The sequence below is a fragment of the Pongo abelii genome, chromosome 1 (genome assembly GCF_028885655.2).
Source record: "Pongo abelii isolate AG06213 chromosome 1, NHGRI_mPonAbe1-v2.0_pri, whole genome shotgun sequence".
Lineage (NCBI taxonomy): Eukaryota > Metazoa > Chordata > Mammalia > Primates > Hominidae > Pongo > Pongo abelii.
Window position 1 is genome coordinate 217417066 of NC_071985.2, and position 22261 is coordinate 217439326.

Below are 22261 nucleotides of genomic sequence, written 5' to 3' on the forward strand. Positions count from 1 at the left end.
TCTGTCGCCCAGGCTGGAGTGCAGGGGCGCGATCTCGGCTCACTGCAAGCTCCGCCTCCTGCGTTCACGCCATTCTCCTGCCTCAGCCTCCCAAGTAGCTGGGACTACAGGCGCCTGCCACCATGCCCGGCTAATTTTTTGTATTTTTAGTAGAGACAGGGTTTCACCTTGTTAGCCAGGATGGTCTCGATCTCCTGACCTCGTGATTCGCCCGCCTTGGCCTCCCAAAGTGTTGGGATTACAGGCGTGAGCCACCGCTCCCGGCCTTGACCCATTTTTTAATTGGGTTGTTTGTTTATTAATGTTGTTGAGTTTTTTTGTTTGTTTGTTTGTTTTGAGATGGAGGCCCGCTCTGTTGCCCAGGCTGGAGTATAGTGGCACGATATTGGCTCACTGCAACCTCCACCTTCTGGGTTCAAGCGATTTCTGGGTAATTTTTGTATTTTTAGCAGATACAGGGTTTCACTGTGTTGGCCAGGCTGGTCTGAAACTCCTGACGTCAAGTGATCCACCTGCCTCATCCTCCCAAAGTGCTGGGATTACAGATGTGAGCCACTGTGCCTGGCCCTAATATTGTTGAGTTTTAAGAGTTCTTTGGATATTCTATTTAACTGTCTTTTACCAGATATGTCTTTTGCAAATATTTTCTCTCAGTCTGGCTTATCTTCTCATTTCCTTGACAGTATTTTTCACAGAGCAGAAACTTTTAGTTTTAATGACTTCTGGCTTATCAGTTATTTTGGGGAGGGGATAAGGTCTTGCTTTGTCACCCACGCTGGAGTCTAGTGGTGTGATCAGGGCTCACTGCAGCCTCGACCTCCCAGGCTCAAGCAATCCTCCGATTTCAGCTTCCCAAGTAGCTGGCACTACAAGCACATGCCACCATACCCAGCTATTTTTTTTTCTTTTTTTTTCAGATGGAATCTCACTCCATCACCCATCACCCAGGCTGGAGTGCAGTGGCTCAATCTCGGCCCATTGCAACCTCCACCTCCTGGGTTCAAGGAATTCTGCTTCCACCTCCCAAGTAGCTGGGATTACAGGTGCATGCTACTACGCCCGGCTAATTTTTTTTTTCTTTTTTTTTTTTTGAGATAGAGTCTTGCTCTGTTGCCCAGGCTGGAGTGCAGTGGTGTGATCTCGGCTCACTGCAAGCTCCTGTCCCAGGTTCACGCCATTCTCCTGCCTCAGCCTCCCGAGTAGCTGGGACTACAGGCATCCGCCACCACACCCAGCTAATTTTTTCAGTTTTTAGTAGAGACGGGGTTTCACCATGTTAACCAGGATGGTCTCGATCTCCTGACCTTGTGATCTGCCTGCCTCGGCCTCCCAAAATGCTGGGATTACAGGCGTGAACCACTGCGCCCGGCCAATTTTTGTTTTTAGTAGGGACAAAACCTTTTTTAGTAGAGTAGGTTTTACCATGTTGACCAGGCTGGTCTCAAACTCCTGACTTCAACTGATCACCTACCTCGGCCTCCCAAAATGCTGGGATTACAGGTGTGAGCCACTGCACCCGGCCACACCCGGCTAATGTTTTAAAAAATACTTTGTTGAGACAGGGTCTCCCTGTGTTGCCCAGGCTGGTCTTGAACTCCTGGGCTCAAGTTATCTTCCCATCTTGGCCTCCCAAAGTGTTGGGATTACAGGCGTGAGCTACCACGCCTGGCCATTCTTACTTTCATGGATCATGCCTTTGGTGTTGTGTATAAAAAGTCATCCCCAAAGTCAAGGTCATCTAGATTTTCTCCTGTTGTCTTCAAGGAGTTTTATGTTTTACATTTAGGATTGTGATTGATTTTTAGTTCGTTTTCGTAAAAGATGTCTAGATTCGTTTTCTTGCATGTAGATTTTAATTTATTTCAGCATCATTTTTGGAAAAGGTTTTTTTTCTTAAAGAGATGGGGTTGGCCAGGTGTGGTGGCTCATGCCTATAATCCCAGCACTTTGGGAGGCCAAGGCAGGTGGATCATGAGGTCAAGAGATTGAGACCATCCTGGCCAACATGGTGAAACCCCATCTCTACTAAAAATACAAAAAAAAAAAAAAAATTAGCTGGGCATGGTGGCGCGTGCCTGTAATCTCAGCTACTTGGAAGGCTGAGGCAGGAGAATCGCTTGAACCCGGGAGTTGGAGGTTGCAGTAAGCCAAGATTGCGCCACAGCACTCCAGCCTAGGTGACAGAGTGACACCCCGTCTCAAAAAAAAAATTAAAAAAAAAAAAAAAAGAGATGGGGTCTCCTGGCCAGGCATGGTGGCTCACGCCGGTAATCCCAGCATTTTGGGTGGCCGAGGTGGGCAGATCACTTGAGATCAGGAGTTTGAGACCAGCCTGGCCAACATGGTGAAACCCCGTCTCTACTGAAAATGCAAAATTAGCTAGGCATGGTGGCACATGCCTGTAATCTCAGCTACTTGGGAACCTGAGGCAGGGGAGTCATTTGAACCTGGGAGGTGGAGGTTGCAGTCAGCTGACATTGCGCCACTGCACTCCAGCCTGGGCAACAAAGTGAGACTCCTCAAAAAAAAAAACAAAAAACAGAGATGGGGTCTCCCAGCCTGAGAACATGGCCAACCCCCATCTCTATGAAAACAAACAAACAAAAAAACAGAAATTAGCTGAGTGCGGTGGTGTGTGCCTGTAGTCTCAGCTACTCGGAGGCTGAGGTGGAAGGATCCCTTGTGCTCAGGAGGCAGAGATTGCGGTGAACAGAGATCGTGCCACTGCACTCCATCCTAGGTGACAGAGTGAGACCCAGTCTCAAGAAAAAAAAAAAAAAGAGAGAGAGAGATGGGGTCTTACTGTGTTTCCCAGGCTGAAATTCAATGGCTGTTCACAAGTGGGATCATTGTGCACTACAGCCTCGAACTACAGCCTCGAACTCCTGGGCTCAAGCAATCCTCCTGCCTTGTTTCTCGTGTAGCTAGGACCACAGGCATACACCACTGAGCCTGGCAAAAGGCTGTCTTTTCTGCATTGCATTACTTTTGCTTCTTTGTCAAAGATCAGTGAAGTCTGGACACAGTGGCTCACGCCTGTAATTCCAACACTTTGAGAGGCTGAGATGGGAGGAACGCTTGAGCTCAGGAGTTTGAGACCAGTCTGGACAATATAATGAGACCCCACCTCTATTTAAAAAAAATGAATGGACTGTATTTGTATGGGTCTATTTCTTGGCTCTCTATTCTGTTCCATTGATTTATTTGTCTATTATTTGCAAATACCACACTGTCTTGATTACTGTAGCTTTTATAGTAAGTCTTGAAGTCAGGTGCTATCAATCTTCTGACTTTGTTCTTCTCCTTCCATGTTTTCTTGGCTATTCTGGGTCTTGTGCTTCTCCACATAAACTATAGAAACAGTTTGTCGATATTCACAAAATAATTTGCTGGGGTTTTGACTAGGATTGCATTGAATCTATAGATCAAGTTGGGAAGAACTGACATGTTGACAATATTGAGTCTTCTTATCCTATCCATGAACATGGACTGTCTCTTTATTTAGTTCTTTGATTTCTTTCATCATAGTTTTATGGGTTTCCTCATATAGATTTTGTATGTATTTTGTTATATTTCATTTTTTGGTGCGAATGTATATGGATTGTGTGTTTTAATTTCAAATTCTACTTGTTCATTGTTGTATGCTAATTTTGTATCCTGCAACCTTGCTTATTAGCTCTAGGACCAAGACAGGTTATGATTCCATAATCAATTCCTCTCCATTGTTATATGTTTGTCTTTTTTTTTTTTTTGCTTGTTTTTTAAGACAGGGTCTCACTGTCTTGCCTAGGCCGGAGTGCAGTGGCATGGCATGATCATAGGCATGATCGCTGCTGCCTTGAACTCCTGGGCACAAGTGATCCTCCCTACTCTGCCTCCCAAGTAGCTAGGACTACAAGTGCAGACCACCATGCCTGGCTAATTTTTAAATTCTTTGCAGAGAAACGGGGTCTTGCTATGTTGCCCGGGCTGGTCTCAAACTCCTGGCTTCAAGCTATCCTGCCTTGGCTTCCTAAAGCACTGGGATTACAGGTGTGAGCCACTGCGCCTGGCCTCTCATCTTTTAAAAAACTTTTCCTGGTTGGGCACGGTAGCTCACACCTGTAATCCCAACACTTGGGAGGCTTAGGCTGGTGGATCACCTGAAGTGGGGAGTTCGAGACCAGCCTGGCCACCATGGTGAAACCCTGTCTCTACTAAAAATACAAAAATTAGCTGGGCGTGGTGATGCATGTCTGTAATCCCAGGTACTGAGGAGGCTGAGGCAGGAGAATCACTTGAACCCGGGAGGCAGAGGTTGCAGTGAGCCACTACACTCCAGCCTAGGCGACAGAGCGAGACTCTGTCTCAAAAACAAAAAAAAAAAAAAAAAAACTTTCCTGAGTTATATATTTCATAATCCATTTTAGCCAGGCATGGTGGTGTTTGCCTGTAGTCCCTGCTACCCAGGAGGCAGAGGTAGGAGTATTGCTTGAGCCTGGGAGGCAGAGGTTGCAGTGAGCTAAAGTCATGCATGCCACTGCAGCCTGTCTAAAGAAAAAAATAAACAAAACATAATCAATTGTAAACTAATTATTATCTCCATATTTAAGACAGAGAATGCTTTATTATAGTTTCCAATTATAGATATTTACTGAACACCTGTTTTGTTCCAGACATTGTTTTATCATACTCTTTCATAAAGCTAAATTATCCCCCAACACCTTTGCTTTGGAGTAAATAATATCAGTGATCTTGATATGTTGCCTTATGAGATAACATAAAAGGGACTAGAGTTACAGTTGTGAGCTAATTTTGTAATTTTTAATGTCACTTAACCTCCCTGAACTTTGATAAAACGAAAGGATTGCCTTTCAGTTTTAAAATTGTATTTCCTTTCTTTGAATGAAAATCAGATAAATTTGGAATTCCTTAAAGAAACTTGTCTTATAGGCCGGGTGTGGTGGCTCATGCCTGTAATCCCAGCACTCTGGAAGGCCGAGGCGAGTGGATCATGAGGTCAGGAGTTCAAGACCAGCCTGGCCAAGATGGTGAAACCCCATCTCTACTAAAAATAAAATTAGCCGGACGTGGTGGCGAGTGCCTGTAATCCCAGCTACTTGGGAGGCTGAAGCAGGAGAATCACTTGAACCCGGGAGGCGGAGGTTGCAGTGGCCGAGATTGTGCCACTGCACTCCAGCCTGGGCGACAGAGTGAGACTGCATCTCAAAAAAGAAAAAAAAAAGAAACTTGTCTTATAAAAATGATAAAAACAGGTAATAGACACAGTTTTAATAATTTGATGGATAAGTTAAGTGTCTGGACTGAAGGATTTGCTTTTTCTTTCTTAGGTGTAGCCCATCAGTGTTATCATGGTTTCATGAAGGCTGTCCAGGAAGGAAACATTCAGTGGGAGAGCCGTACCTATCCTTATCCTGGAACCCCAATCACTCAGCGCTTCTCGCACAGTAAGTATTTACTGTGAAAACAGATTCCACCCTGCCTGTGGTCATATTTCCAGAAACTTCTTTGGAGGCATGTTTTTTTGTTTTTGAGACAAAGTCTTACTCTATCACCCAAGCTGGAGTGCAGTGGCATAATCACAGCTCACTGCAGCCTCCACCTCCCCAGGCTCAGGTGATCCTCCCACCTCAGCCTCCTGAGTATGAGGACTACAGGCGTGCCCCATCACACCTGGTTAACTTTTGTATTTTTTGTAGAGATGGAGTTTCACCATGTTGCTCAGGCTAGTCTTGAACTGAGCTCAAGCAATAGTCCTGCCTTGGCCTCCCAAAGTGCTGGGATTACATAACATGAGCCACCACACCCAGCCAAGGCATGTATTTTATCTGACTTTTAATTATTTATTATTTTTTTTTTTTGAAACGGAGTCTCACTCTATCACCCAGGCTGTGATATGGTGGCGTGATCATGGGTCCCTGCTGCCTCAACCTCCTGGGCTCAGGCAGTCCTTCTGCCTCAGCCTCCCGAGTAGCTGGGCCCACAGGTGCATGCCACCACACCTGGCTAAATTTTTAAAAATTATTTGTAGAGATGGGGTCTCACTGTATTGCCCAGGCTTGTCTTGAACTCCTAGGCTCAAGCGATCCTCGCACCTTGGCCTCCCAAAATGTTGGGATTACAAGTGTGAGCCACTGTGCCTGGTCGTTGTCTGACTTTTTAATGAAGAGAATGTAAAATGAGAGTTTATATTAATTTTATAACCAGAATTAGGGAAAAGTGTCAGCCTAAATATATTGTAGGCAGTTTGTTAAGAATTTTATATTCTGCTTTTTCTTTTTTTTGAGACAGAGTCTCTGTTGTCCACGGTGGAGTGCAGTGGTGCAATCTTGGCTCACCGCAACCTCCACCTCTTGGGTTCAAGTGATTCTCCTGCCTCAGCCTCCTGAGTAGCTGGGACTACTGGCGTGTGCCACCACACCTGGCTAATTTTTGTATTTTTAGTAGAAATAGGGTTTTGCCATGTTGGCCAGGCTGGTCTCGAACTCCTGACCTCAGGTGATCCACCCACCTCGGCCTCCCAAAGTGCTGGGATTACAGGTGTGAGCCACCGTGCCCAGCCCTCTGCTTTTTCATTGGATTTTTCTCTACTCCAGAGTGGTCCAGGTGTTATGCTTAGCATTTTAAACATCTGACATTATCTAAGAGGAAAACAAAGGAAAGCTGTACATGAGGGTATTTCTAAGATCTTGCTTAGGGAGTAGTCAGATTTTAGTACTAGGTCATATAATGACTATTTTAACATAGTATATGTTCAGCAAACACAAAATTTAAATGGACTCCTACAAAAATTTTGAATGTGACAAGTATCGATTATAAAATACAAATTTGGGCTGGGCTCAGTGGCTCACGCCTGTAATCCCAGCACTTTGGGAGGCTGAAGTGGGCAGATCACCTGAGGTCAGGAGTTTGAGACCAGCCTGGCCAACATGGTGGAACTCTGTCCACTAAAAATACAAAAAAAAATTAACCAGCCGTGGTGGCACGTGCCTGTAATCCCAGCTATTTGGGAGGCTGAGACAGGAAAACTGCTTGATCCTGGGAGGCGGAGGTTGCAGTGAGCCCAGATTGCGAAACTCCGCAATCTGGGAAACTCCGTCTCAGGAAAAAAATATATATATCTATATATACAAATTTGGCCAGGCGCTGTGGCTCACGCCTCTAATCTCAGCACTTTGGGAGGCCAAGGCATGCGGATCACCTGAGGTCAGGAGTTCGAGAACAGCATGGCCAACATGGTACAACCCCGTCTCTACTAAAAATATGAACAATTCCATCCTGGCTAACACGGTGAAACCCCGTCTCTTTAAAAAAAAAAAAAAAAAAAAAAAACACAAAATTACCCGGGCGTGGTGGCGGGCGCCTGTAGTCCCAGCTACTCGGGAGGCTGAGGCAGGAGAATGGCGTGAACCCAGGGGGTGGAGCTGGCAGTGAGCTGAGATCACGCCCCTGAACTCTAGCCTGGGTGACGGAGTGAGACTCCGTCTCAAAAATAAATAAATAAAATAAAAATATAAACAATTAGCCAGGTGTGGTGGCAGGCACCTGTAATCCCAGCTACTCAGAAGGCTGAGGCAGGAGAATCACTTGAACCCGGGAGGCGGAGGTTGCAGTGAGTCAAGATAGTGCCACTGTACTCCAGCCTAGGCAACAAGAGCGAAACTCTGTCTCAAAAAAAAAAAAAAAAAAATTCTTGCCTTTCTTCTCTCTTCATGTGAACCTGGACTAAAGACCATTAATAACCGCCTCTAAAACTGGGGACAGTATCTCCTCCTCTGACATTCAGAAATCTGTAAGAAATCTGTAAAGTCATTGCTTAGTGTCTTCACTGAAAAGCAGTATAAGCATGAAGTAGGCAAGGGGCAGGGATGTGCAGCATCCTGCAGTGCATAGGACAGTCCTACAGATAAAAAATTATCCTGCCTCAAATGACAAGAGCTCCTGTTGGGAAATACTGCAAGTCTGAAACATGCAACTAGCCTTCCATTTTTCCACCAGCAAGCTTCAGCGTTAGTGTGCATGTGCATGTAGGAGTTTTCATTCTGCCTGCCTTTCAAGGACCTGGCTTGCCTTTTCAGCCTGACTCACTGCTGCATCCTTAGGTAGCCAGACTTCAGCCACATGAACCTCCTTGTTATGTCTTAAACTTCCCTATTTGCCCTTCCCTTTTTTTCTTTTTTTAATTAGTTTTTGAAATTTTTAATGGTGTTTTGCCATGTTGTCCTGACTGGTCTCAAACCCCTGAGCTCAAGCAGTCTGCCCGCCAGATATGGTTTGGCTCTGTGTCCCCACCCAAATCTCATCTCCTTCAGTGGTAATCCCCATGTGTCAAGGGAGTGACCTGGTGGGAGGAGACTGGATCATGGGGGCAGTTTCCTCCATGCTGTTCTTGTGATAGTGAAAGAATTTTCATGAGATCTGAACGTTTAAAAGTGGCGGTTTCAGCTGGGCGCAGTGGCTTACACCTGTAATCCCAGCACTTTGGGAGGCTGAGGAGGGCGGATCACTTGAGGTCAGGAGTTCGAAACCAGCCTGGCCAACATGGTGAAACCCCGTCTCTACTAAAAATAAAAAAATTAGCTGGGCCTGGTGGCGGGTGCCTATAGTCCCAGCTACTTGGGAGGCTGAGGCAAGAGAGTTGCTTGAACCCCTGTGGTGGAGGTTGCAGTGAGCTGAGATTGCACCACTGCACTACAGCCTGGGCAACAGAGCGAGACTCCGTTTCAAAAAAAAAAAGGTGGCAGTTTCCCCTCTGCTCTTTCTCCTGCTGCCTTGTAAGAAGGTGCTTGATTCTCCTTTGCCTTCCACCATAAATGTAAGTTTCCTGAGGCCTCTCCAGCCATGTGGAACTGTGAGTCAGTTAAACCTCTTTCCTTTATAAATTACCCAGTCTTAGATAGTTCTTTATAGCAGTGTGAAAATGGACTAATACACTACCTCAGTCTTGCTAAGTGCCTAGATTACAGGCGTTGAGCTACCACACCCAGCCTGCCCTTCTTAATGGACTGAAAGTGTCCTGTTCTCTAAAAGTCATCTCAGATAAAATCAAAAGCCACATTTTTTACCAACTTCTCTCAGATTCCTCACCGTAGATATTAAGCTCTTTTCTTCCTCTCTGCTTCCCTAATATACTGTTCATACCTTCTTCCATTATTTATTACCGTCTGTCTTTTGCCATTATTATCTGTGTGAGAGAGGCTGCATGCTAAAAAGGAAAGACCTTTGGATGTGGGAAGCAAGTTTCTTGGCTTGTCTGACCCACAGTTTCTTTGTCTGAAAAGTGGATATGACAAATTCTGTTTGTGCCATAGATTGCTGAGAAATGCATTTAAGAAAACACTTGTAAAACTATGTTTTAAGGTTGAGGCAGGAGAATGACTTGAGCCCAGGTGTTTGAGACCAATTTGGGCAACATCTCTATTTAAAATTAAAATATATGTGTGTATTTTAAGCTGTAAAAAAGTAGGATGATGATGATGTCTCCCCCACAAGATTGTTGTCTACTTGAAGATAGACAGGCTCCATGTCTTAGACATTCTTGAACCATTTCTTTTCTTTTTTTTGAGATGGGGTCTCACTCTGTCACCCAAGCACCCAGGCTGGAGTGCAGTGGCGAGGTCTCGGCTCACTGCAGCCTCTGCCTCCCAGATTTAAGCTATTCTCTTGCCTCAGCCTCCCAAGTATCTGGGATTACAGGTGCCTGCCACCATGCGCAGCTAATTTTTGTAGTTTTAGTAGAGACTGGGTTTCGCCCTATTGCCCAGGCTGGTCTCAAACTCCTGGGCTCAAGCAATCTGCCCGTCTCAGCCTCCCAAAGTACTAGGATTGCAGGTGTGAGCCACCGCACCCAGCCTTCTTGTACTGTTTCACAACACCTTGTTCATAGTTGATATCTAATAAATTTGGTATCAATACATTTTGATACCTAATAATTTTTGTGGACTTAAGTGCAACAAAGGTATGCACAATACAGTGTCTTTCCTATGGAAAAGTCTGGGACAAAAAAGGCAGGTGAAGTAAAAAGGCCAATTCTAGGGCCAGGTGCGGTGGCTCACCCCTGTAATCTCAACACTTTGGGAGGCCAAGGCAGGTGGATCACTTCAGGCCAGGAGTTGGAGACCAGCCTGGCCAACATTGTAAAACCCTATCTCCATTAAACATACAAAAATTAGCTGGGTGTGGTGGTGCACGCCTGTAATCCCAGCTACTCAGGAGGCTGAGGCAGGAGAATCGCTTGAACCTGGGAGGCGGAGGTTGCAGTGAGCCAAGATTACGCCACTGCACTCCAGCCTGGGCGACAGAACAAGACTCCGTCTCAAAAAAAAGAAAAAAAAAAATTAAAGGCCAATTCTAGCTTTTTGGTGAATGTGTGCATAGCTAATCATGCAAGCTTTAATTAATGTAGAATGTCCTTTTCAGATTGATGTAGGGGTCTTCTGAGTCCCCAACATCATGCTTTGAAAAATGTTTCAGTGTTGTAGGCGTCACATATAGTCAGGTAGTTCCACACACAATGCTCATCATGCTCCTGCAGGAGCCAGCAGGCCCAGACTGGATAACCGCCCTTGCTTCTTCATAGTTACGTAATTAGAGACCTTATCAAATATGTTCTGGCTTGTAGGTGTGAGACACATGACAGCATAGTCTCTTTAAGCATGGGATAAATGCCTCAGGATCTTTCCCTGGAGACAGGTGAAGAAACAAAAGAGAATTTGACGTCTGAAAATGCAAAAGCATATCATTCATTTAGTGAGCATTTATTGAATGCTCCATACACCATGGAAAAGATGAAACTACTGGAAGATCTTGCACTTGAGATGATTATAGAATAGTGGAGAAGTATTCAGAACTGTGAAGAACTGTTTGCTTGCTCTGTGTGTAATTAAATTGTGACTATTTGACTTGTATTTTAATAGAGATGATTAGTATGTGTTGTAAACTAAGCCCATTTCAGAAAACTTGAAGAGATTTACCAGTTGGAATAGACATTCTCAGTATTATTTCTTAGCCCAGTATTCATACTGTACTGTGAGCTGTAACTGTATAGCACATTCCAGTGGTCTAGATGTTCTGAAAGGAAAATTTTCTATTTGGGTGGAGAACTTGTGAAAAGGGAAATTACTACTGGAGCACTGGGAGTTGCTCAAATTCTTTTTCCTAAAAGGTTCATTTGAACTTGTTGAGTCTTCCTCCCTGCCCCCACCCCCCTCAGATCAATCTATAGGTGTCTTAAATAAAAAGTAGGCAATAAGTAAAGTTCAGTAGGCTAGGGTGCTTACAATAGTTGAGCGTGACCGGGCGTGGTGGCTCACGCCTATAATCCCAGCACTTTGGGAGGCCAAGGCGGGTGGATCACCAGGTCAAGAGATTGAGACCATCCTGGCCAACATGGTGAAACTCCGTCTCTACCAAAAATACAAATATTAGCTGGGCATGGTAGCACGCGCCTGTAGTCCCAGCTACTCAGGAGACTGAGGCAGGAAAATCGCTTGAACCCAGGAGGCGGAGGTTGCAGTGAGCCGAGATTGTGCCACTGCACTCCAGCCTGGGCGACAGAGTGAGACTCCATCTCAAAAAAAAAAAAATAATAATTAAGCATATTATTGATAGTTATTTTCTCATTCCATTATATCTGAGTTCTAAATATAGCTGCCTAAATTGACTCCCTTTGTCTCCCAACTTTGTTGATTATTGACTGCTGGTCACTGAAAATACAGTAGTGTGTGAAACTTGCCATTTTAGTGCCATTAGCTTTGCATACTTTGGGCTGTGCCTTCCTCTTCCAGAAACCTTTGTTTGCTCAAGAGAAGCAGGAAAATGCCAATTGCCCTATTTTAGTATGGAATTAAAATACATGTGGTAAGGACCTCAGGGCCCCGCTGTTGGCTGGGTTTTCAGTCCAAATAGAGAAGAAAAATGTGGGCTGGGTGCAGTGGCTCGTGCCTGTAATCCCAGCACTTTGGGAGGCCAAGGCGGGCGGATCACGAGGTCAGGAGATCGAGACCAGCCTGGCCAACGTGGTGAAACCCTGTCTCTACTAAAAATACAAAAAATTAGCGAGGCATGGTGGCACACGCCTGTAATCCCAGCTACTCAGGAGGCTGAGGAGGAGAATCGCTTGAACCTGGGAGGCAGAGGTTGCAGTGAGCCAAGATTGTGCCATTTCACTCCAGCCCGGGTGACAGAGCAAGACTCTGTCTTGAGGAAAAAAAAAAGGAAAAATGTTTGCTACCTTTTTGAAAAATACAGGCACTGTGTTGTTTTGCTACACTAAGGAAGCAGCTGCCAAGAAGTTATCTGTGAGGAACTGGGAGACGTAACAAACCCTTGACTCTTTTAGTTATGAAATCATGGAATTGTTTTATTAAGCAATGTTATAATGGATACTAGTTAAGGTTTCAGAAGTCATAGGACATTGGCCAGGCACGGTGGCTTACGCCTATAATCTCAGCACTTTGGGAGGCCGAGGCGAGCGGATCACCTGAGGTCAGGAGTTCGAGACCAGCCTGGCCAACATAGTGGAACCCCATATCTACTAAAAATACAAAAACTAGCTGGGCGTGGTGGCGGGCGCCTGTAATCCCAGATACTTGGGAGGCTGAGGCAGGAGAATCGCTTGAACCTAGGAGGCGGAGGTTGCAGTGAGCCGAGATCATGCCACTGCACTCCAGCCTGGGTGACAGAGTTGAGACTCCATCTCAGAAAATAAATAAATAAATAAAGAACTCATAGGACATTGCTAATTTCTTTTTCTGGAGGTCTGGAATATCAAGAGGAGAAGAATGTTCTTTTACTGACCCAACCTGGTACCAGTTGGCTCATTTCAAAATTGCCCCATTTTTTAGGATTACTAGGTCAAGATATGTCTAAGAGGACCAGGATATCTGGAGTTGAGCTCCTTTGGTGGAGATTAAAATGTGGCTCCAGTAATTGTCCTTTTGTTCGTCTAATGTCCTCTAACTTGATCCTTTATTATTTGTAGTTCTTTGGTTTTTTTTTTTGTTGTTTTTTGAGACAGAGTCTTGCTCTGTCACCCAGGCTGGAGTGCAGTGGCGCTATCTCAGCTCACTGCAACCTCCACCTCCCAGGTTCGAGCAGTTCTACTGCCTCAGCCTCCCCAGTAGCTGGGAATTACAGATGCATGCCACCATGCCAGACCAATTTTTGTATTTTTAGTAGAGAGGGGTTTCACCATGTTGGCCAGGCTGGACTCGAACTCCTGACCTCAGGTGATCCACCCGCCTCAGCCTCCCAAAGTGCTGCGATTATAGGCATGAGCCACTGTGCCCAGCCTGTTATTTGTAGTTCTTAACAGATCTGACATGTGAGCCATGGATTCACTGGACTTGACTTTTTTTTTTTTTTGAGATGGAATCTCACTCTGTCGCCCAGGCTGGAGTGCAGTGGCGGGATCTTGGCTCATTGCAAGCTCCACCTCCTGGGTTCACGCCATTCTCCTGCCTCAGCCTCCCGAGTAGCTGGGACTACAGGTGCCTGCCACCACACCCGGCTAATTTTTTTTTTTGTATGTTTAGCAGAGATGGGGTTTCCACTGTGTTAGCCAGGATGGTCTCGATCTGCTGACCTTGTGATCCGCCCGCCTCAGGCTCCCAAAGTGCTGGGATTACTGGCGTGAGCCACCACGCCCGGCCTGGACTTGACTTCTTAGTAGAGTTCTGGGGATACAGTAAATATTTTGCAGGTGTGAGCCTATTGATGGCTAGATGGTATTTTATTTCTTCACATCTGTTTTCTCTAATTTCTTCAGTAATTTTAAAAGCCTGCAGCTGCATTATTCCACAGTATCAGAGGTCAGATAATTTGGATTTAACCCTTCCACTGACTGAGATTATGGGGTTTAAGGCACTAAACATACTGCTTTCATTACCTCTTAACTTGCTCAGTTTTCTGACTTGGCCTTCTTACTGTAGAGGGTCCCAGGGGTCTAACATGAGGGCTGAATTAAGGAAAAAAAAGAAGGTGGGGGGCTGGGCTCATTGGCTCTCACCTGTAATCCCAGCAGTTTGGGAGGCTGAGGCGGGTGGATCACTTGAGGTCAGGAGTTCGAGACTAGCTTGGCCAACACGGTGAAACCCTATCTCCACTAAAATACAAAAATTAACTGGGTGTGATGATGTGTGCTTGTAATCCCAGTTACTCCTATTCGGGAGACTGAGGCAGGAGAATCGCTTGAAGCTGGCAGGTGGAGGTTGCAGTGAGCCAAGATTGTGGCACTGGACTCTAGCCTGGGCTACATAGCAAGACTCTGTCTCAAAAAAAAAAAAAAAGCCGGGGCTGCGGGGGTGGGGGTGAGTTTATTCCCAGAGCTAGTATAGTGTATATCACAGAGGTGATTATAGTAGTAGCATTGGATGAGTCAACAGTAGTAGCATTTCCCTTTTTCTGAACTCAGATAACTAGTGCCAGAGTTCAGAAGAGACCTTAAAAATATTGGTGTGCTAAACTAAATTAGACCTACAAATACGCTAGATGATCATTAAAGCCATGCACAGGGCAATGAATCTGTGAATTTCTTGTTGGTGTGTGGTTTTTTTTTTGTTGTTTTTTTTTTTGAGATGGAGTCTTGCTCTGTCGTCCAGGCTGGAGTGCAGTGGCGCAATCTCGGCTCACTGCAACCTCCGCCTCCCAGGTTCAAGCGATTCTCCTGCCTCAGCCTCCTGAGTAGCTGGGATTACAGGCGTGCGCCACCACGCCTGGCTAATTTTTGTATTTTTAGTAGAGACAGGGTTTCGCCATGTTGACCAGGCTGGTCTCAAACTCCTGACCTCGTGATCTGCCTGCCTCAGCCTCCCAAAGTGTTGGGATTACAGGCGTGAGCCACTGCACCAGGCCTGAATCTGTGGATTTCTTTTTCCTTTCCCCTTCCTTTTATGTGACACTGAACCGTTAGTTTCACATGAACATTGAGAGGTCTTTTTTATTTATTTTATCTTATTTTATTTTATTTTATTTTTACCTCCTGTGTGCATGAAATGGATGGCAAGGAAAGCTTTGCTTGGGCCTCTTCCTGAAATCCAAGATGGCAAATGCAAGACTTTAAGGAATGTGATCGTCATTTCCAAAGGATAGAGACCGCAAGGGGCAGAACCTAGCACTCATGCATCTTTTCTAGACTCTGGCTTTGGTCTTTGTAGTTTTGGGGTAACAGCCCTTCTCATAGTCATTGCCTCTTTTTCTTAGGAATGGCTGGTGATGTGTATACAATCATCTAATCAAAGAAGGCTTTTCTTAGAGATCCTGGTGTTTTTTAAATGTTACAGTTCTGTTTTCTAGTCGGCTCCAACCAGCATGCCTTGGTAGCTCTTGGATACATATTGGGACTTAATGATTTCCATGCGTTTTCAATCTGTTGCTTTGGGACTAGTCCAAGACCATACTACTATTGAGTTTCCCCCACTGGCCTTTGGAATTAATAAAAACTGTATTTCTTCAATCACATTGGACTTTATGTGTGGTTACTTCATGGTATTGATTAAAATCATTTCATTGTGTGTCATATAAAGATTCATTTATTGGCCGGGCATGGTGGCTCATGCCTGTAATCCCAGCACTTTGGGAGGCCGAGGTGGGTGGATCACCTGAGGTCAGGAGTTCGAGATTAGCCTGGCCAACATGCTGAAACTCCATCTCTACCAAAAATACAAAAAAATTAGCTGGGTGTGGTGGTGCACACCTGTAATGCCAGCTACTTGGGAGGCTGAGGCAGGAGAATTGCTTGCACCTGGGAGGCAGATGTTGCAGTGAGCCGAGATCGTGCCACTGCACTCCAGCCTGGCTGACAGAGGGAGACTCCATCTCGAAAGAAAGAAAGAAAAAAAAGATTCATTTATTGATTTGTGCCTCAGGTTTAATTTGAAAACAAAAACAATAGGAGAATTGGAGGAAAGGAATGGGAGGACAGAGTACATGTGTTGGCATTATCTTTGCTTAGTTCTAGAGGATAATGATGCAGATTTAGATTATGTAGCTGTGCTGAAATTTCCCTCATTTGAGCACCTTTAATGTGAATTATTATGTGTTCTTGCTGGACTTACACTGTTACATCATTGTCAACTTGCTTAGGGTGCTCAGAAATAAAATTTTCATAGCTTTCCTCTGGACCTTGTTTTAAAGGGTAATATATTAATCTACTTGGAGACAAGAGGCTGGTAATAGAAATTTGGTACTTGGTAACAAAATTGCTGAATGTGTGAAATAAGCTTTGAAAAATAAATGTTATGGTTAAAATGTTGGAAGGGCCTCAGAATTTTCACAGCAGTTATTTGTGTATTTTCCTTCTAGGTGCATGCTATTATGATGCTAATCAGTCTATGTATGTGTTTGGAGGCTGTACCCAGAGCAGCTGCAATGCTGCTTTCAATGACCTCTGGAGACTTGACCTAAACAGCAAAGAGTGGATCCGACCTTTGGCTTCAGGTAAGAGATGAAATGCTGATCTTTGCCTCCTTACCAGGTGACTCCCTTGGCATGGAAACTCTACCTGATCTTTTTTGGCATTGGTCTCAAGGATAGGTTACTGGGACTCAGGTCCTTAAGTTTAATGTGCCATATAAATGATAATAGTAATATGCTTGTGTAAGTCTTTGTTTTTTGTTAAATTATACTTTATCATTAGTAATGGCCAAAATTGCTATACTGCTGTGTGAATTCATTTGCATGGTTTTCTCAAGTATACTCATACAGGTGTGATACATCATTTGGTAGGAGGTTGAAGTAAGAACAGAAACACAGAGTCGTGAGAACTGTAGTTGACTGACAGAAGCTATTGTCCTAGGGCTAAGGTCTCTGAATATCTTTTGTTGTTGCCAGCTCAGATATTTGGGGAGTGTATGGGACATGCCTCTGCTAGTTACTCTTAACAACCCAGGGGTGTGGGAAGATTCCACAGTAGGTACATTCCTGCCCAGTCCCACTATGCCAGAAATCTGGCAGAAAGAAACTAGATTATTTTCTTATTTTTGACCTAACCTCTCCTGGGGGAAAAAATAAAAACAGTGGTTTTTGCACTCATGAGGCAGGGCAATTTGAGGAGGCATAGATTGGAGGGGTTGGTGTGATGGAGAAATAGAGTCCACTGAGTATAAAGTATTCTGCTAGGTTTGTTGGCAAGCTTTTCTCAAAACATTCATTTGGCTTTTTAGTATTAGGACTCAGTCTTAGGACTAAGGACATTTGGGTTTCCGTTGGGCAAGTTCCTTATTTATTTAGGCCTTGCCTTACTACTTTGATTACCAGATAGGAGGCATCATTGTATATTAGAAAGGGCACTGGACTAAGAGTGAGGGGACATGAGTTTCATTTCCGGGCATAGTCACCAATTCTCCATGTAACTATAAATAAGTTACTGCACTTCTCTGAGAGAAATGTGGAGTAGTACTAAATGACTATTTTTAAATGGGCTGAAAAGGCTAGTTTATGTTTCCCTTTCCATAACCGCTACTGTGAATGTCTAGGCCAGGGGCTTAAACCCATTTATGAGAAGAAACTGCATTTTGCTTCCCTAAAACTTAAGTTCTTGTTCCTCTGCCTGCGTTAGGCAAATATAGGAGGAGCCTACTGAGTGGATACCATGGGTGGAGCTGGGCTTTGTGTAGATGAAGTTCTTTATTAAAATTATTGGCATTTGGAGGGTAAGAGGGTGGAGGTCCAGTCTGCAGATGGCCACTCCAGGAGCAGGAGCTATTATATCCCCTTCTCTTCCACTTCCTGTCACAACCAATAAAGGCTGTTTGTGCCATTCATAAAAAACAAAAACAAACCTACAGGCCAGGCCCACTGGCTCACGCCTGTAATCCCAGCACTTTGGGAGGCCAAGGCGGGCGGATCACCTGAGGTCAGGAGTTCGAGACCAGCCTGGTCAACATGATGAAACCCTGTCTCTCCTAAAAATACAAAAATTAGCTGGGCATGGTGATGGGTGCCTGAAATCCCACCTACTTGGGAGGCTGAGGCAGGAACCTCATGAACCCAGGAGGTGGAGGTTGCACTCCATCCTGGGCAACAGAGCAAATCTCCATCTAAAAAAAAAAAAACCCACAAAAACTATTGGAATAATAAAGAAATGGTAATCGTATAAAAAGTTTGATAGCTAGAACTATTTCAGGGCCCTGAGAATTTTGTACTTTGGAGATTAACCTTTTCTAGCCCTTTATACCATATTGCACTTAGTGCAAATTGATTAATATTTGGAGTTACAGCTTCTGTTTTGTTTTGTATTGTTTTTTGAGACAGGATCTTGCTTTGCCACCCAGGCTGGAGTGCAGTGGTACAGTCACAGCTTACTGCAGTCTCAGCTGAGTTACGGATTCTAAAATGTAGAAGATCTTCTCAGCTTAAGCATGCTATTGCCACCGTGCTTGGGATTTTGTACAGATCTTATTTCAGAGGAGCTTTGATAGTTTCAGTCACAAAATACTATTACTGTCTTTATTTTGTAACCAAGCTTTATGCCTTTGATAATTTAGCATGGGTGGTGCTCTTTCTTGTGAAAATGGAGCTCTGGTTTGGGGACCTTCATAGCCTCTGCCAACTACTGTGCTTATTTCTCCCTGTAATATGGAGTAAGACTTTTTTTTTAAATCATCAAGTTTAAAGACTGCTTTGTGGCTAGGCGAAGTGGCTCACGCCTGTAACCCCAGCACGTTAGGAGGCCAAGGCAGGAGGATCCCTTGAGGCCAGGAGTTCGAGACTCACCTGGGCAACATGGTGAGACCCCCATCTCTACAAAAAATAAAAATAAAAAAATTAGACAGGCATGGTGGCATGCCTCCATAGTCCCAGATACTTGGGAGGGTGAGGCGGGAGGATTGCTTGAGCCCACAGATATAAGCCTAGACGCCTAGGCGAGAGTGAGACTGTGTCTCAAAAAAGATAGAAAGAAAGAGAAAGAGAGGAAGGGAAGAAAAGAGGAAGGGAGGGAGGGAAGTCAAAGAAAAGGTTATGCTTTGAAATTCCCAAAGTAGAAATGCTGGAGAAATAACTGCTTCAATCATTTACATTCTCTATGGAATATGAATTTTTTAAAATAGAGCATTTGGAATATTCTCTTTGATAAAAGATACAAACTTCTGAATGTTTAAAGTAATTTTCTAACAAAATATCTCAAAGAATGTAGCTACTCCCTCACCCTAATCTGCAATGAGAGGCTAATTTTAGAAGGAGGAAAACCTGAGCTTTTTGAAATGTCTACTTATAAAAAACAGTTGTTTCATAAAGAGTCCTGGCTGGGCACGGTGGCTCACTCCTGTAATCCCAGCACTTTAGGAGGCTGAGACAGGAGGATCTCTTGAGGCCAGGAATTTGAGACCAGCCTGGGTAACATAGTGAGACCCTGTCTCTACAAAACAATTAAAAATTAGCCAGGCATGATGACATGTGCCTGTAGTCCTAGCTACTTGAGAGGTTGAGGTAGGAGGATTGCTTGAGCCCAGGAGTTCAAGGCCACAGTGAGTGGTGATTGCTCCACTGCACTCTAGCCTGAGTGAAAGAGGGAGACCCTGTCTCAAAAAATAGGCTGGACTTGGTGGCTCTCGCTTATAATCCTGGCACTTTGAGAGGCTGAGGTGAGAGGATCACTTGAGGCCAGGAGTTCCTGACCAGCCTGGCCAACATAGCGAAACCCCATCTCTACTAAAAAGACAAAAAATTAGCTGGGCATGGTGGCATGTGCCTGTAACCTCAGCCACTCAAGAGGCTGAAGCATGAGAATCACTTGAGCCCGGGAGGCAGAGGTTGCAGTGAGCCAAGATTGCGCCACTGCACCCCAGCCTGGGTGGCAGAGTGAGACTCTGTCTCAAAATAAAATAATAAATTTAAAAAAAAAAAAGTCCTATGAGATTCTCATTTAGGCAAAAGTAGCATGTAAGATGCCCTGAGACAATGTTTCTGTATGCTATCATGAGTCCTAATCAAAATCACTTCGTAACTGAAACATCAATTAGTCCTTCTGAATAAAACATAGTTGTTTATAAGTCTTGGTGTACCTGACTCACTCATTTTAGTGCATCGAGGTAGGTAGATTGGAGGGTGACTGAGGGGAGGGCACTGTCAGTTGTGAGGTTGTCTTCTAACAGAGTATGTACAGGAAGGTAATAGTTGCTTTAACAGTGTTCAGACTTCAAAAGTGTAGCTGTTGGAGAAGTAAGAGCATCAAGCAAGGAGTGGAAAACTTTTGGTTGGGAGTAAAGAGTCTTGATAGAGAATACTGCTCCATCAGATGTCTTTTTACATGTGTATTTGGTTATGTGGTTATGAGATTAGAGCATTCTCCTATTGGTTGGTGTCTTAGTCAACTCAGGGTGCCATACAAAATACCATAGACTGGGCAGCTTAAACAACAGAAATGTATTTCTCATGGTTCTGAAGGCTGGAAATTCAAGATGAGAATCTGGCATGGTTGGCTTCTAGTGAGGATTCTCTTCCCAGCTCCTGGTTTGCAGACTGCCACCTTCTCAGTGTGTTTTCATGTGAGCTCTGGCATCTCTTGTGCTTCCTTTTTTTTTTTTTTTTTTTTGTCACTCTGTCGCCCAGGCTGGAGTACAGTGGTGCGATCTTGGCTCACTGCAACCTCTGCCTCCTGGGTTGGAGCAATTCTCCCGCCTCAGCCTCCCGAGTAGCTGGAATTATAGGTGTGTGCCACCACGCCTGGCTAATTTTTGTATTTTTAGTAGAGACGGGCTTTCACCATGTTGGCCAGGCTGGTCTTGAACTCCTGACCTCAGGGGATCCACCCACCTCATGCTCCCAGAGTGCTGAGATTACAGGCATGAGCCACCGCGCCCGGCCTCTTGTGCTTCTTATAAGGGGATTCGTCTTACAAGGCCTACCCTCATGACCTCATCTAAACCTAATTGTCTTCCAAAGGCTTCATCTCCACCATAGCATCACCTTGGTGTTAGGGCTTCAACATATGGATTTGGTGGAGGACACAATTCCATCTATACCAGTTGGAATTAATGTGATTTCCCAGTGAAATCTTGTCTTTAGTTCCTTTCAAAATGATAGAAGTGCTCCATCTGGAGGAAGAGTGGTATTGGAGTTAGAGTGGTGACAAGTGTTGGGATGACAGATCTTACACTAAAAGAGACACACAGCTAGTACTTCTCAGACATTTCCAATGAGGTAACACCTCTTCCCATTTACACCTGCTTTTGTGGCCCCTGCCCTCATGGAGCTTATATTGTAACAGGAAAGAAACAAAAAGCAAGTAAGCAAATTGTTATAAATTATGAAGGAAACAAACGGAATGAAGTATAGAATAAGAGGAGAGCTCCTTTTTTTTTTTTTTTTTTTTTTTGAGACAAGGTCTTGCTCTGTCATCCAGGCTGGAGTGCAATGGCACAGTCATGGCTCACTGTAGCCTCGACCTCCTGCCTCAGCCTCCTGAGTAGCTGGGAATACAAACGTGCACCACCATGCCTGGCTAATTTTTGTACTGTTTTGTAGAGATGGGGTCTCGCTATGTTGCCCATGCTATTGGGGAGACCTACTTTAAACAGGAGACTTTTTGTTTGTTTGTTTGTTTTGTTGTTGTTTGTTTGTTTTTGGCTGAGACCTAAAGAATGAATAGTGGAGGAGGGAAGTGAGAATGGCATATGCCTGGTGCAGCAAAGAAAAGGACATGTTAGAGGAGCTTAAAGCAGACCTTTGTGGATGTAGCCTAAGGAGCCAGGGGAGAGAGTGGCACAGGTGGAGTTGAGATAAAGACAGGAGCAAGCTTATTCACAGACTAAGGTGGGGACTCAGAAACCTTTGAGATTTTAACGAGAGGAATGTCATCATCTGGATTACTTTTTTTTTTTTTTTTAAGAGACAATCTTGCTCCGTTGCCAAAGCTGGAGTGCAGTGGCACAATCATAATTCATTGACTATAGCCTCAAACTCCTGGGTTCAAGTGATCCTCCCACCTCGGCCTCCTGCATAGCTGGAGCCACAGGTTTGCACCACCACGTCGGGAAATTTTCTTTTCTTTCTTTTTTTTTTTGTAGAACTAGGGTGTCACTATGTTGCCTGGGCTGGTCTTCAACTCCTAGCCTCAAATGATCCTCCTGCCTTGGCTTCCCAAAGTGCTGGATTACAGGCATGAGCCACTGCCCTTCCCTGCCTCAATTTACATTTTAGAGCACATTTTGCTTCTATTTAGGAAATGAAGGAAGGCAAGAAAGTAAACCAGACTAGATAGAAGGCCATCAGTATTACAAGACTCAGGACTCAGATGAGCATATATCAGTAAGAAACTGAC

The 22261-nt window shown here is 44.5% G+C and overlaps 1 protein-coding gene across 8 annotated transcripts in view; it reads left to right on the forward strand.

Annotated features, from left to right (window-relative positions):
• Nucleotides 1–22261, forward strand: part of FBXO42 (F-box protein 42) — a 107915-nt gene that overhangs the window by 42335 nt on the left and 43319 nt on the right. For all 8 annotated transcript variants that reach the window (XM_054549790.2, XM_054549815.2, XM_054549631.2 and 5 more), the window contains 2 exon segments: nt 5331–5447; nt 16303–16437. In XM_054549790.2, coding sequence (XP_054405765.1) covers nt 5331–5447; nt 16303–16437 — 252 coding nt within the window.